Source organism: Myotis yumanensis, unplaced genomic scaffold, assembly GCF_028538775.1.
Source record: "Myotis yumanensis isolate MYYU_CA2020_CCGP unplaced genomic scaffold, mMyoYum1.0.hap1 SCAF_4, whole genome shotgun sequence".
Classification (NCBI taxonomy): domain Eukaryota; kingdom Metazoa; phylum Chordata; class Mammalia; order Chiroptera; family Vespertilionidae; genus Myotis; species Myotis yumanensis.
This window is the reverse complement of record NW_027223755.1, coordinates 58062689-58079249: the sequence shown is the minus strand read 5'-3', so window position 1 is coordinate 58079249 and position 16561 is coordinate 58062689. Positions and strand designations below refer to the sequence as shown.

The window sequence follows — 16561 nt, the reverse complement described above, 5'->3', positions numbered from 1 at the left end:
TTCCAGAATTATGGCTTCATTCAAATTTTATATCACTTATGGTCAATATTTTTATTTTAAGAGATTTTCAAATTCCTTGCTTAGGTCATGACTTTGCATTTTCGAGAAGATAAAGATTGACTGTTAGATCATATGCCAAAAGCTTTTGTCTCTTTATTTTATCTTGATAGAAACCCTTATAGAAATGTTTTGATTTTATATCCCAGGTTATTTAAGCAACTGGTAAGTTTTACTTTATGTCACTGTTAATCATGAGTTGAATCTATTAAAAGCTTAGCCTCATAAATCTTAGAGATATTGTAGGAGTTAATCTAATCCCGACTTTACTGGTCTGTAAAATGAGGAAAGTAATTGTACCTCCTTCATAGGATATTTCTGGGTATTAGATAAGATAATGCATACCAGTGAATGATCTTGCATAAGATAAGCACTCAGTAAATATTACTATAATTACTGCTATTGAGATATATGAGGATAAGAGATAAGTTAGGCATGATAAGCAAGAACCTGGTGAGTCATAAAACTTGGTTTATAGTCACTGAGAGAAGAATTCCCTTTGGGCATTTTAGGGGAAAACTTAATAAGAAGTGGAATTTGAGCTGGACTTGAACAATGGGTAAAATTTCAGTAGGAAAAGCATGTGGTGTGGTCGTTATAAACAAGGAATATGCTACTAAAGAATTTTTATGTTTTAAACTTGGTTAGAAAACGGATGTTAGAAAATTACAAAATTTGGTTTTGTGAGAAAGAGAGTGAGTTTGTCTTAGAGGTAGACGTTTGGCATTTGAAAATGAAGCTCTCGATCATAAGAGATACTGGAAATTCAACTTTGAGATTTGGAGTCATCTTCATAGTGTCTACACCCATGATAGTGGATGTTTATTCTAAAGGAGAGAGCGTAGTAAGGGAGAAAGTGAAAGAGAAAATCCTAAATCTTGACAGTAGGAATCATTAAGTGATCATTGATTGATAAGACTAACTCTATGATTTAAGTCTATCTATACAAGGACTAAATTTTAAAAATTTTATTACCCAGAATTGTTTTGCTCTATTTGATACCTTTGTCATACTTCAGACAAGTATTTTTCAAAATTGTGTTTTATAGAGCACTGGTTCTGTGAGGTGATAGATATTAATGGAAAAAATAAAGTAACAACTATATGATTAATAATATGTAAAACTTTGTCCTACTACATATAAATGCATGTGTATTACTCCGTAATAGGAGAGGTACAGTAATATTGAGTACAGTGTTTTCCAAACTAATTTGACCATAGAACCAGTTACAGAACGGAAAACCCTGTCTGGGAAGCTCAGTTGGTTACAGCGATGTTCAGATAGTCTCTGTTGCAGTTCGGTCCCTGGTCAGGGCACATAAAGGAATCAACCAATGAATGCATAAATAGATGGAACAACAAATTGATCTCTCTCTGTCTCTCTCAATTGTCAAATAAATAAATACAAATATATAAATAAATACAAATATATATATATGCACAGTGACCAGAACGGTGGAACGACTGGTGACTATTATGTGCACTGCAGCAGCCAACTAGCCTAATCCGGGCCCCAACTGGCTCCTTTCCCTCCGCTGGCCCAGCCCAGTGGTCCCCATACTTGTCTGAAGTATGACAAAGGTATCAAGTAGAGCAAAACAATTCTGGGGTGGGCTGGCCGGACCCCACCTGTGTATGAATTCATGCACCAGGCCTCTAGTAAATAAACAAACAAACAAACAAACAAACAGAAAGAGTTTGTTCTCCCATTGCTAGCAGAACCAAACACTAGACCAGTGATGGCGAACCTATGACACGCGTGTCAAAGGTGACACGCGAACTCATTTTTTTGGTTGATTTTTCTTTGTTAAATGGCATTTAAATATATAAAATAAATATCAAAACTATAAGTCTTTGTTTTACTATGGTTGCAAATACCAAAAAATTTCTATGTGTGACACGGCACCGGAGTTAAGTTAGGGTTTTTCAAAATGCTGACATGCCGAGCTCAAAAGGTTCGCCATCACTGCACTAGACACTAAGAATTGTAGTGGAGAAGTATAGGTTATGTTTTTATAATGGCACCATGAAGGAGAACGGGAAGCTCATGCTCAAAAGCCTGAAGTCCCTGTTGGCACATAGGTTACAGATTGTATAGGGCAATATCACAGGACACTGTGGATTAGGGGTTTGGGGTCCTGTTGGGAGCTGATTGGTCAGAGGTGAAATGATGGAGCTCAATCATTTCTTCAGGTGTTGAGAACAGCTCTGAGGTCTGTTCCTGTTCCCTCTCGTGGGAAAGTAGCAAAGAGGTCATTCCACTTTAGGGCTCAGGACCTGAAACATAGCTTAGGTTAAGAAGTTTTCTTTATCCTGCAATAGGAGAGGGGGAGGAAAATGTGATTTCTAGAGCTAGGATTTAAAGCTAAAAGTCATAAGGACCCTCCGTTTCAAACCCTTTTTTCATGGAAATTCTCAGAAGCCTAGGGGTTTCATAAAATATATTTGGGGAAATCTTGCTTTATACCCTTTTGGAGGATGGTTCAGCTTATTGAATTGTTGTAGCTTAAAGCTCATGGAGAATACATTGGAGGAGCAGAAGAATAGGAATCAGATTATTGGTTTGGTTGCACAATGTGACTGGGTTTCTAGTTTCTTCATTTATTAAATGTTTGCAGAAAGTTTTAAAGGTTAGACTGGGAAATGTATGTGAAAGCTTTGAGTATTGAGAAGCACCACAAGTATAACAATATTTGTATAGTTGTTTTTTTTTCTCCTGAACAATGCAATGTGTAAAGTAGGATATATGTTATTGTAGTTAAAGGTTAATGGGATGTTTTTCAGAAGGTGCTATTCATATTCGTAGCTTCAATATTTTTACTTTGTGCTTTCGTAATTTGATCATTACCTTTTTTAGAATTTCTTATCCCATTCTTACATTAGTTAAGAACTCAATAGCCTCTGTTCACCTGTGTATTCTGAAGTCATTTAGAAGTGCTTGTGATATTTGATATACTGTATACTCCTGGTACTCTCTAAAAAGAATACAGTAGTCTCAATAGTCCATATGTCTGTGCAATTAAGTATCTCTTGAAAGTCCATACTAAGCTATGTCTTAGTTGTGGCTGTTAATGTCATCTTTCCCTGACACCTAGTTATCCATATTGAAGTACTGTATATGGATTTATATACATACTTTAGATTCTAAGAATGTTTTCTGAAATTATATATTTCAGTATTTTATTCAGTTATGTTAGTTTTTTTTTTCCCTTATGTACTTCACTTATGTGTACATACAATCTCCTTTGGCCACCTTGTTTATTAACATTTGTTGTTCTTTTTTTATTATTCATTTAATTTGTCATGGATACACTCCAAGTGTATTTGACTTCTGAGCCTTGTTCTGAACTACCAGACTGCTTCTTAAGTATTCTTTTTTAAAATTTAAAATCTTAGTTTAATTTTAGTAATTGAATTTATTGCAGTAACATGTTTTGCAAAACCATACAGGTTTCAAGTGTATAGCTCAATAATACATCATCTGCACACTGCGCTGTGAGCCCATCGCCCCAAGCAAAGTCTTTTTCCATTCCCATTTTCCTCCCCTTTGCCCACCTCCACATACCCCCCGTCACCCTTTTCCTCTGGCTATCAGCATACTGTTTTCTGTGTCTTTGTGTTATGTATATATGTTTTCTGGCAAATCCCTTCACCTTCTTACTTCCAGCCCTCCGGTTCCCCCAAAAAGCTGTCAGTCTATTCCATGTATCCATGCCTCTGATTCTATTTTGTTCATCAGTTTATTTTATCCATCAGATTCCACATATAAATGAGATCATGTGATACTTGTCTTTCTTTGACTGGCTTATTTCACTTAGCATAATACTCTCCAGGTCCCTCCATGCTGTCTCAAAGGGTAAGAGATCTTTCTTTTTGACTGCTGCATGGTATTCCATGGTGTAAATGTACCACAGCTTTTTTATCCACTCATTGGCACTTGGGCTGTTTCTAGATCTTAGCTATTGTAAGTAACGCTGCTATGAACATTGGGGTGCATATAGTCTTTCTAATTGTTGTTTCATGATTCATAGGATATATTCCCAGAGGTGGAATCGCTGGCTTAAAAGGTAGTTCCAATACTGTTTTTCACAGTGACTACATCAGTCTGCATTCTCACCCACAGTGCACTAGGGTTTCCTTTGCCCCGCATCCTCACCAGCACTTGTTTGTTGATTTATGGATGGTAGCCATTCTGGCAGGTGTCAGGAGTATTTCATTGTGGTTTTAATTTGCATCTCTCTGATGATTGGTGATATTGAGCATTTTTTCACGTATCTACTGGCCTTCTGTATGTCCTCTTTGGAAGTGTCTGTTTAGTTCCTTTGCCCATCTTTAAAACTGGATTATTTGTCTTTCTGGTATTGAATTGTGTAAGTTTTTTGGAAATTAATCCCTTATCAAATGTATCATTGGCGAATGTGTTCTCACATACCAAGGGTTTCCTTTTCATTTTGTTGATGGTTTCTTTTGCTGTGCAAAAGCTTTTTAGTTTGGTGTAGTCTAATTTTTGTTTATTTTGTCCTTTGTTTGCCTTGCTGTATGAGATATATTGGCAAAAATATTGCTATGAGAGATGTCTGAAATTTTACTGCCTATGTTTTCTTCTAGGATTTTTATAGTTAGGTGACATACATTTATGTCTTATCCATTTTGAGTTTAATCTTGTGTATGATGTAGGATGGTGGTCTATTTTCTTCTTCTTCTTCTTTTTTTTTTTTGCATATAGTTGTCCAGTTTTTCCAACACCGTTTATTGAAGAGACTGTCTTTACTCCATTGTATGCTCTTGCCTCCTTTGTCAAATATTAATTGATCATAAAGGCATGTGTTGATTTGGGGGCTCTCTGGTCTATTCCATTTAACTATATATATATGCCTCTTCCAGGCTGTTTTGATTACAGTGGCCCTGTAGTATACTTTATATAGGTATTGTGATCCCTCCAACTTTGTTCTTCTTTCTCAAGATTGCTGATACTATTGGGGTCTTTTTGGGTTCCACATACATTTTTGGAATATTTGTGCTAGATCTGTGAAATAAGCTATTGGTATTTTAATAGGAATTATGTTAAATCTATAGATTGCTTTGCAGTGGTTAGATTAGAAGATGGGAAGTAGAGCCAGGGGAGAAAATTATAGTCACTCCCTGGGAAGGGAGAGACTGTTTTTGATTAAAGTTAGCCACCTCAAAGTACCTGATGCAGGCAATGAGACAGTCCTGATTCCCCAGAAAACTATTCTGCTTCTCAGGAGGTATGGATACTTCCTGAAAATACTGTCACAAAACTGTTGTTGGGGGTGTGGAATGTCATCTCAGATGTCAGCATCCTGCTGTACTGAAGGCAGCAGGATGAGCCCTGAGGAAAACATAGCCCCTTTAAATTTCCAAGATTTGAAGGTAAATGCCTGGGGAAGAGCAGGCTGAGGGCCTCTGAGTGGGGATGAGGGTTGAGCTGAGCTTGATATTTAACTCCTAAATATCTTTCTATGTAGATTTTATTTAGCCTTGTTTGTCTTTAGTTCCCATCCATGTTAGTAGGCCAGACAGGTCACTAGTTTGTTAAGTGAAGTTCTGTGCCTTAATTTTATTATTAGCAACACTCCATATTCATGCACAACAGAGGAGCTCCCTCTTGTGTTATATTGTCAAATCAGATGTTTTTAAATTGGTGATACAAGTATTATTTTCCAGTATTTTATTATTCCCTATTAGAAGTTGAAATTCTAGTTTAAATAGTTTCCTCAGAAAATAATACCACAGAGTTTACATAATAGGTAAATCTAGCTATTTTTAAAGATGTTTTTAACAGATGCAATGTAATAAGTTATTTAATATTACTTATGATGAATGGTTTTCAGGTCCCCATGGCATCTCTGAAATGCGCCCTCTAGTTAATAGTTTTTGTTTTTCCAGAAAAAGTAACTTTCATGAGATTTTTAAATATATCTAAATATTTGTCGTTTGCCTTTATGTTTCTATGACTGTTGGAACATAACATGTGTGAGTCATACTATCTTTCACTGGTTACTTTTGCAATTCCTTTACTTCTTTATGGGATTAATGTTGCTGTAGAGAAGTCTGATGTCAGCTAAGTGGTTTTCATTTCCGTCTGCATAGTGTGGCTTTCCCTGACTGTTCAAATAAGTTTTTCTTCATCTTGAAAATACAGTAACTTTATAAGGGACTGTCTTATTATTGAACTTTCTGTAACAAAATTTTCTGGGACGTTCTATGCCCTTTTAATTAATTTCTTAACGATTTTTTAAAAAAATCTTTATTGTTGAGATTATTACAGATGTCCCTCTTTTTTCCTCCCATCGCCCCCTCTCCACCTGGTTCCTGCCTGCACCAGGCCTTCTCCACCCTGTTGTCTGTGTCCATAAGTAATGCATATATGCATCTAAGACAGTGATGGTGAACCTTTTGAGCTCGGCATGTCAGCATTTTGAAAAACCTTAACTTAACTCTGGTGCCCTATCACATATAGAAATTTTTTGATATTTGCAACCATAGTAAAACAAAGACTTATATTTTTGATATTTATTTTATATATTTAAATGCCATTTAACAAAGAAAAAGCAACCAAAAAAATGAGTTCGCGTGTCATAGGTTCGCCATCACTGATCTAAGATCTCTGGTTAATCTCTTTCTGCCCTCCCCAGCCCCCTTCCCTCTAAGAATCGTCCACCTGTTTTATTTCCATGCCTCTGATCCTATGTTATTCACTATTTTGTTCTGTTCATTAGATTCCACATATGAGTGAGATCATGTGATACTTACCTTTTTGTGACTGGCTTATTTCGCTTCACATTTATTTCTGAATGTATTAGTTAATTTTTCCTACTATACACTGATTTTTTCCACCCCTCAGATCATCTAACTTGCGCATATGAAGCCTACTGATTTTTTGATATGTTAATTTTATATTTTACTGCTTTTATAAATTCTCTTATTGTTTTTATAGTTTCTTCATTTATTGTTTTCAGTGTTCCAGAAAGACAATTAAAACTTCCGCAAACTGAGATAGCTTTACCTCTTCATTTTCAATTCGTAAGCCTCTAGTTCCTTTCTCTTTCCCTCGAATACATTATTGAAAACTTGTAGAGGAGCCTGGCTGGTGTTGCTAAGGGGTTGAGTCAACCCATGAACCAAGAAGTCACGGTTCAATTCCTGGTCTGGGCACATGCCCAGGTTGCTGGCTCTATTCCTAGTAGGGGCGTGCAAGAGGCATCCCATTGCCCTAACCGGTTTGGCTCAGTGGATAGAGCGTCCCCCTGCGGACTGAAGGTTCCCAGGTTCAATTCTGCTCAAGGGCATGTACCTTGGTTGCAGGCACATCCCCAGTGGGGGGTATGCAGGAGGCAGCTGATAGATATTTCTCTCTCATCGATGTTTCTAACTATCTATCTCTCTCCCTTCCTCTCTGTAAAAAATCAATAAAATATATTTTAAAAAAAAGAGGCATCCCATCAATGATTCTCTCATCATTGATGTTTCTCTCTCTCCCTTCCTCTCTGAAATTAATATATACATATAAAGTCCTGCTATATTATTCTTTTGTTGTTAAACTTTTTCACCTGCTGGTGTCAATTTGTATTCAATTCATAAAAAATATTTTGGTACTTTTAAACCCTTTTTCTATGTTCTGGAACAGTTTTAAGTAGCATTAATACGATTACTGTCATTATTATTTAATATTTAAAATATTGGGAAAATTCATCTCTTGTTGGTGCTCTTGTCCCAGCATCAAGAAGGGTTCAGGAATCTAGAGAAGGCTGTGTGTAGATTTTAAATAAGAGTCCAGAGATGAAGTATAATTTTGAAAGGCATTTGGGGGTCAGAGGAGCCTAGCTAAAGGAGCTAAGATCCAAGATCTAAATTCTCAGGTCTTAAAAGTCTAAGGTCTTAGGTTCTCAGATCTCCTCCTCAAAGGACCCCATGCTTTTTTATTAACACAGTTTGTCCTGAGGCAAGGCAGAGATATACACTTCAAAGGGTCAGGGTTTGGTAAAGAGTCCATTGTCAGAATGGGGGAATTAGCCTACGGCTGTTCAGGTGTTTGGCCAGTAGGAGGCAATAACATGTAGATTAAGATGCCCTTTTAGCTGTCTGGCAGCCAAACAATAATCCCTTTCAGGTTTGGGGAAATGCCTTCAGCCATTCCCAACAGGTGACTACATGTGTGACTCAACCCTGTTGAGTCCCGAAGTCTCATCAACCTTTGATGAAACTCTTGAAATTATGACATGCTGGAATTGGTCTCCGGCAATCTCTGAACTATGGGCTTGAGAATTTAATCATTTTAGATTTTCAAGTTTATTTGCTAGAAATCTGCTCTAAGTAATCTCTTGTGATTTTTTAAAAAATTTCCTCTCTTTAGAGTTTATTTCCTTTTTTCATGTATTATTTGTATACATATATAATTTCTTCTTTTTCATTATGTTAGCCACTGGCATATTTTACAGATTATTTCAAATTACTTTTTGTTAATTATAATATTTTTTTATTCTATTAATCAGATTTCTGTTTATTTGTTAATTCTTTGTTTTAATTAGGGAGGCCTCTTAATTGCTTGCCTCTTTCATTATTGTTTTTTTTAGGTATTCTTTTGTATGTTATTTTCTCTATAGATTTTTCTATAATAACCTCATCTAGCTGCAGTGGTGGTAGTGTTGGGAGCAGCTCATTTTGTGTGATTTATTTTTACATATTTTAAATTTTGATTTCATTATTTTTGGTGTGTTTTTTCTGTTTGAATAAGATGCTTTCTTGTAAGTATTATAGTAGTTTTATCATATAATTTTTGATGTGCATTGTTTCTAGTATCATTTCAAGAAACTTTGTAATTCCAAAGTTTTTTGACCTAATAATACTTTAATAGAGTTTTAATTTTTTTTGAATTTTAGATTGAAGGGCCTAGAAGTTTCTAGTTTTGTTTTATTTTGAACATATATTTTATTGTCATTTACTCTTTGGAATGTATATAGATATTTTTGCATTGTAATATTTTGGTTAGTGTTTCTTACACTTGTCCATGAGACCTAAATTTTGAAGGCACAATTTTTATCAGAGAATGGAATTTGACATGCTTTCCTAAATTCAATGTTACTAATTATATTGTTCAGGTTTTCTCTTTCCTTGCCTATTTTTAACAATTTGTGCTCTTAGACTGAGAAATTCTGTGTTTTAACTTTTTCTGTTTATTCTTGCATCTTCTGGTGGAATCTGCTTAACTAAAATTGCTGCTATATATTTTCATGATTTATTTATTTACTATTAATTTTTATGAAAGTTTAAGCCTGTATTTATAATGGGTTGTTTTATTCTGTACTTTAAAAAATTTTAATAAACTTGATTTTCAGAACAATTTTAGATTTACAGAAAAATTGTGAAGATAGTGGTTTCCATTTCCCCCTATTATTAACTTTATATGCTACATTTCTTATGATTAATGAACTAATGTTGTTATATCATCCATTAGTGTTTGTAATTATTAACTGAAGTGCATACATTATTCACATTTCCTTAATTTTTATCTAATGTTCTTTTCTGTTCCAGAATCTGATCTAGGGTACTGTGTAATATTTAGTTGTCATGCTCTATTGGCTCCTCTTGGCTATGGTGATTTCTCAGATATTTCCCTTTTTTTTTCCGATGACCTTGGCAGTTTTGAGAAGTGCTAGTCAGATGTAGAATATCCTTCAACTGAGATTTACCTGGTGTTTTCCCGGTGATTAGACTGGGTTATGAGTTTTTTTAGGAGAGGGCCACACAGGCAAAATGCTGTTTTCATCACATCATATCAAGGGTATACACTCGCAACGTCACTTACCACTCTTGATGATGATCTTTTTTTTTTTAAAATATATTTTATTGATTTTTTACAGAGAGGAAGGGAGAGAGATAGAGAGTTAGAAACATCGATGAGAGAGAAACATCGACCAGCTGCCTCCTGCACATCTCTCACTGGGGATATGCCCGCAACCAAGGTACATGCCCTTGACCGGAATCGAACCCGGGACCTTTCAGTCCGCAGGCCGACGCTCTATCCACCGAGCCAAACCGGTTTCGGCTTGATGATGATCTTGATCACCTGACTGAGGTACTGTTTTTCAGGTTAATACACTGCGAAGTCACTCTTTTTGTTCTTGCCTCCCATACGTACTCTTTGGAAGGAAGTCACTATGTGCACCCACACTTTAGAAGTAGTGGGGTGTTATGTTCCACCTCTTTGAGGGTAGACTATTGACATAAATTACTAGACATGCTTCTGAACTAAAGATTTGTCTTTTCTTCCCACATTTGTTTATTTATTAGCCTTTTGATTTTCAGTGTGGATATTATACACACACACAAACACACAGTATTCCAACAATACTTTATTTTGTTGCTCAAATTATTCCAGCTTTGGCTATCAGAATCCTTTCAGTTGGCTCATGTGTCCCTTTGATAGACCTCCATCACTGTGGGCTTTTGTTTGTTTTTAACACTTCTTTACTTGTTGGCACTATGAGATCATCCAGGCTCATCCTGTATAATTCTTGCCCAGTCCTAGAATCAACCATTTCTCCAAGATAAATATTTAAATTATTAGCTGAATTTCTTTTTTTATAGATTTTTTTTCTGTGCTCATTTATTCGTTTATTGCATTTATTGGGGTGACATTGGTTAATAAAATTATGTAGGTTTCAAGTGTACAATTCTATAATACATCATCTGTATATTGTTTTGTGTATTTACCACCCCAAGTCAAGTATCCTTCTGTCACCATTTATGCCCTCTTCTACCTCCCCCTACTCCCCCTTTCCTCTGATGATCACCATAAGTTTTTTTCTTAATCCCTTCACCTTTTTCACCCAACCCCTCAACTCCTTCCCCTCTTTCAACCATCAGTTTGTTTTCTGTCTCTATGAGTTTGTTTCTATTATGTTTGTTAATTTATTTTGTTCATGAAATTATAAGTAAAATCATATGGTGTTTGTCTTTCTCTGAATATCTTTATGTTCACAATTTTATTTTTCTCCCCCTAAAGATACTTGCATAATAGCAAGGAATAGAACCGGTTGTACCTCTTCAAGTTCTTCACTTTCCAACTTCTTGTACGTCTTCATCTTGGGACAACTGTTGCTGGGAGCAGGAGGAACTCCCCTCTATACCCTGGGAACAGCCTTTCTTGATGATTCTGTGCCCACACACAAATCTTCTCTCTATATAGGTAAGTTTGCTCTGAAATATGAATGTCTGGGTATCATTTCATCTGATTGATGTTTAAATTAATAAGTAAAACATAACATATGCTTATTTAAAATTAGTTGTAATGTCATAAAGAGTATCTATGAGATACTTGCTTTTTTTTGTTTTATTATTTACTGACATAACTTGTCTTTCCATTGAATTTTGTTGAATGTCCTGCGCGATTTCTTATACTGGGCATGCCAGCCTTCCTGGAAGTGCCATTCAAGCAGTAGACTCTGTAGACTGCTTGAATTCTAGGCTGATTTACACAGGGTGTGGAGATTGAGCTCTGCCATTCTATGGGACTTACTACATCCTATTGACTAAAGTCAACAAAAGAAAACACAAGTGCCCAGAAACTCTGTGGAGTTTCCACTTCAGATTAACCCTTCTGATATATAACTTGATTCCCCCCCGCCCCTTTGTGATCTGATTTTCTGGTAGCATAAATTTCTCTCAAATTTCTTTCCTGATGTACCTGCAAGGTAGAGCTACATGGCCCTACATCCAATCCATGGCCCTATAGCCAATTAATGTGCAATTTATTTGCATATGAGTTTTTACTTTATCAATTTATTATTCTAATGTAGAAAACTATCTTAAGCCATTCATACTGCTATAATAGAATAACATAGACTGGTTAGCTTATAGACAACATACATTTATTTCTTAAAACTCATTGAGGCTGGAAAGCCCAAGATCAGGGTACCCACTCATTCAGAGTTTGGTGAGGGCTTAATTTGCAAAGTTAAAATGTTATATATGATGAATTTTTACATATCTGAGAGAAATAAGATCAGTTTAATTTTGCTGCAAGTAAAAATGGGAGATTCACTAAAAGCATATGGCTAAATGAATTGCTTGTTTTTTAAGAAACAGACTAATGACCAGATCCAGGTTTTTATCAGCTGCTGTCGTATAAAATAAAGGAGGCTTTTGTAGTGTGTACAGAGTAGAAAAGGCTTATACTTTCATATATTTTCCACTAGGAGCCCGGTACACGAAATTTGTGCACTGGGTGGGGGTGGGGGGGTGTGTCCCTCAGCCCAGCCTGCCCCCTCTCACATACTGGGAACCCTCAGGCGTTGACCCCCATCACCCTCCAATCGCAGGATCGGCCCCTTGCCCAGGCCTGACGCCTCTGCCAGAGGCGTCAGGCCTGGGCAGGGGACCCTCATTTCCCCCGATCACTGGTTCTGCCCCCCGCCCAGGCCTGATGCCTCTGGCCCAGGCGTCAGGCCTGGGCAGGGGACCCCCAACCCCCTCCGATTGCTGGCTCCGCCCCCTGCCCAGGCCTGATGCCTCGGCCACAGGAGTTGACCCTCATCACCCTCCAATCGCAGATCACCGGATGGGCCCCTTGCCCAGACCTGAGGCCTCCGGCAGAGGTGTCATGCCTGGGCAGGGGACCCCCAGCTCCCACCATTCCCGGCTCCGCCCCTGCTACCCACAATCTCTGGCACCGCCCCTGCCAAGACCTAAGGCCTCTGGTGGAGGCATTAGTCCTGGGCAGGAGACCCCCAGCTCCCCGCGATCTCCTGCTCTGCCCCTGCCTAGACCTAATGCCTCTGTCCAAGGTGTTAGGCCTGGGCAGGGGACCCCCAGCTGCTCATGATTGCTGACCTTGCCCCTGCCCAGGCCTAACGCCTCTGGCTGAGGCCTTAGGCCTGGGCAGGGGACGCCCAGCTCCCCGTGGTTGCAGGCTCCGTCCCTGCATAGACCTAACGCCTCTGGCCAAGGCGTTAGGCCTGGGCAGGGGACCCCCAGCTGCCCAGGATTGCTGACTCCGCCCCTGCTCCCCGCGATGGCTGGTTCCGCCCCTGCCCAGGCCTAATGCCTCTAACTGAGGCATTAGGCCTGGGCAGGGGACCCCCAGCTCCCCGCGGTTGCAGGCTCTGCCCCTGCCCAGGCCTAACGCCTCTGGCCAAGGCTTTAGGCCTGGGCAAGGGATCCCTAGCTCCCTGGACTGCCGGCTCTGTCCCTGCCCAGCTCCCATTGCTGGCTCCACCCCTGCCTCCCACTATCACTGGCCAGGGTGGCAAAGGCGCCCGGTTCTCTGATCACAGCTGGGGGGCCCCCGGCTCTTAGCCCCCCCTGGGTTTCCGATCACTGTCAGTGGCAGGGGGCTTCTTCCGTCCTTTCCCTTTCGCCTCCCAGCATTGTGCCTACATACGGAAATTAACCGCCATCTTTGTTGGCAGTTAACCGCCATCTTAGTTGGCAGTTAATTTGCATATCACCATGATTAGCCAATGGGAAGGGTAGCGGTTGTACGGCTAATTACCATGTTTCTCTTTTATTAGATAGGCTAAGGATTGTAAACAATAATTACTACAACCATCTGTAAAGGATGATAGTCGATGTACTACCTCTGCCACCAGTTAAAGATATAACCCTCCATGGATTTATAATAACTGGATTTATTGCAATTATTGTTATTGCAATTGTTATTATTATAGTGTAACAGCTTTTAAATTATATAATTTAAACTCCTGGATTTTACAAGTGATACCATTCAAATGGCATCACATATTTTTTTTAGTGAAAATATGTGTAATTTTCTTTTTTTGTTTCTTTTTTTGGTTAATCCTCACCTGAGGATATTTTTCCATTGATCTTTTAGAGAGAGTGGAAAAGAGAGAGGGGAAGACTGGGAGAAACATTGATGTGAGAGAAACACATTGATTGGTTTCTTCCTGCATGTACCCTGACCAGGGTCCGGGCTGGGGAGGAACCTGCAACCAAGCTATGTGCCCTTGGCGGGAATCAAACCCAGGAATCAAACCGCAGGCTGAGGCTCTATCCACTAAGCCAAACCAGCTAAGGCTAACGTGTAATTTTTATGTAATTCTAACCATTTTGATTTTTCTACAGTAAAATATTTGTTTCTTTACTATTGATAGACATTTAAAGCAAACTACAGATGGCAATTTTCCTTGTCTTTGTCCTTCTAGGAATTGGCTATTCTATGTCAATATTAGGCCCTGCTGTTGGCTATGTGCTGGGAGGACAGCTGTTAACCGTGTACATTGATGTTGATTTGGAACACAGGCAAGGCAATATCTGTTTTTCTTTTCTTTAAATTTATTTCATTACTAGAGGCCTGGTGCATGAAATTCATGGATGGGGGGTGGGGGGGTGAGGGCGGGGGGTGGGGGGGCCTGAGCCTGGCCTACACCCTCTCGCTATCCAGGACCCTTTGGGAACCGGTAGTCGGACATCCCTATCGCAATCCAGGAATGCTGGTTCCTAACCGCTCGCCTGCCTGCCTTCCTGATTGCCCCTAACCACTCGCCCGCCTGCCTCATCACCCTTAACCACTCACCTGCCTGCCTCATCACCCCTAACCACTCTGCCTGCCTGCCTGATTGCCCCTAACTGCTCACCTGCCTGCCTGATCATCCCTCTGCCTTGGCCTCCTGCCTGCTGTGGTGGCTGCCGGGTCATCTGGAAGGACATCCAGAAGGTTGATCAGCTGTCTGGTCTAATTAGCATATTTCACTTTTATTATTATAGATTATAGTGTTAACATCATAGACAGAAACATTTGCACAGTATTTCCTTAGTATATTATGAAGATTTTTTTCAGGAAACAAAATTGAATACACAACAAAATTTATGTAATGTTTTGGTTACATTGTTTCATGAGTTAATCCATACCATCTCTTAGTATAAAAACATTTATTATTCACAAATAAGGATATTTAATAGTCACCTGGTATAATTTTTCTGTACACATATAAGATTCCATAAATTGTTCTGAAGAAGAATTTAATCAAAATTAGTTATGTTTTTAGTAGATTTAACTGGAGGTAGATAGCTTGAAGAGTCAAGAGTGTATGATTCTCAGACTAAATTCTCTAGTATCTCTGATGATATCTTAGAGATCACGATTAAGATATCTTAGATATCTTAGAGATCTCCAACTGACCATGGAGGATAGTAATAGGTAATATTTATTTGTCTCATACAGAGACTATAGAAAAAGGTGTCAGGGGAAGCCTTGAAGCAGAGAGCTGGATTTTAAGAAAGGCCATTTTAGTTTCAGTGGAGAATTGCATAAGTTTTGTGGGAGTGGAGTATTATGGGGAAGAGTCTATTATAAAATATGGAACCATTATAAAAAAATGTAATGAATCATTTTACAAAGACTTATATTTGAAAGAATGCTGTAATTTGAAGCACAGTATATGGGCTTTTAACATAGGTCAGATATGCTGTAAGACGTATTTAATATAGTAGAGAATGAAAACTTAGCCAAAGAATGTTCAGAAATTCTATGTATACTTTCAATAGTATATTTAGTATTAAATAGTTTAAATTTTTATGTCTTATTTGCCATTCTGAAATATGTTGCAAACCATTATTCTTATAGCTCTCATTTATGCTTGCTGTCTGTCATCTGATTCATCAGAATGGCTCCTCTTAAAATTTTGGATATTATAAAAATATTCCTCTATAAATGTACTTGAATTATAAAGTATATAATTATCATAACTGAGTTTTAATGAACAAAAATAGAGTTGACTTTGACCTTTTGTTTTCCTGTCATATAGCACTGATATCACTGAGAATGATCCGCGATGGCTCGGAGCATGGTGGATTGGATTTCTTATGGCTTGTCTCTGTGCTTGGTGTTTGATAATACCTTTTTCTTGTTTTCCAAAACATTTACCAGGTAAAAATAATATCTTTAAGACAAGGAAGTTTTAGTCCAATTCTAGGTCAAGTGTTGCTTTCTATATGATTGGTAAGAACTCTAGAAAATTTATTTGTTTTTTAGAATCTCAGTTTTCTGCCTATGCAAACTTTTTTTTAAAATTAAATCTTTATTGTTCAGATTATTACATTTGTTCCTCTTTTTCCCCCCCATAACTCCCCTCCTCCCAGTTCCCACCCCACCCTCCGCCCTCACTCCCCACCCACTGTCTTCATCCATAGGTGCACGATTTTTGTCCAGTCTCTTCCCGCATCTCCTACACCCCTTCCCCCCACAAGAATAGTCAGTCCATTCCCTTTCTATGTCCCTGATTCTATTATAATCATCAGTTCATTCTGTTCATCAGATTATTTATTCACTTGTTCTTAGATTCACTTGTTGATAGATGCGTATTTGTTGTTCATAATTTGTATCTTTACCTTTTTCTTCTTCTTCCTCTTCTTAAAGGATACCTTTCAGCATTTCTTATAATACTGGTTTGGTGGTGATGAACTCCTTTAGCTTTTCCTTATCTGTGAAGCTCTTTATCTGACCTTCAATTCTGAATGATAGC

General features: G+C 38.2%; 1 protein-coding gene across 1 annotated transcript in view; it reads left to right on the top strand.

Annotated features, from left to right (window-relative positions):
* SLCO4C1 (solute carrier organic anion transporter family member 4C1) overlaps positions 1–16561 on the top strand; it is a 70480-nt gene that overhangs the window by 34965 nt on the left and 18954 nt on the right. Inside the window, exons 3-5 of the mRNA XM_070412388.1 lie at positions 11086–11268; positions 14243–14339; positions 15845–15966. Of these exons, the coding sequence (XP_070268489.1) occupies positions 11086–11268; positions 14243–14339; positions 15845–15966 (402 nt within the window). The remainder of the gene's footprint in view (positions 1–11085; positions 11269–14242; positions 14340–15844; positions 15967–16561) is intronic.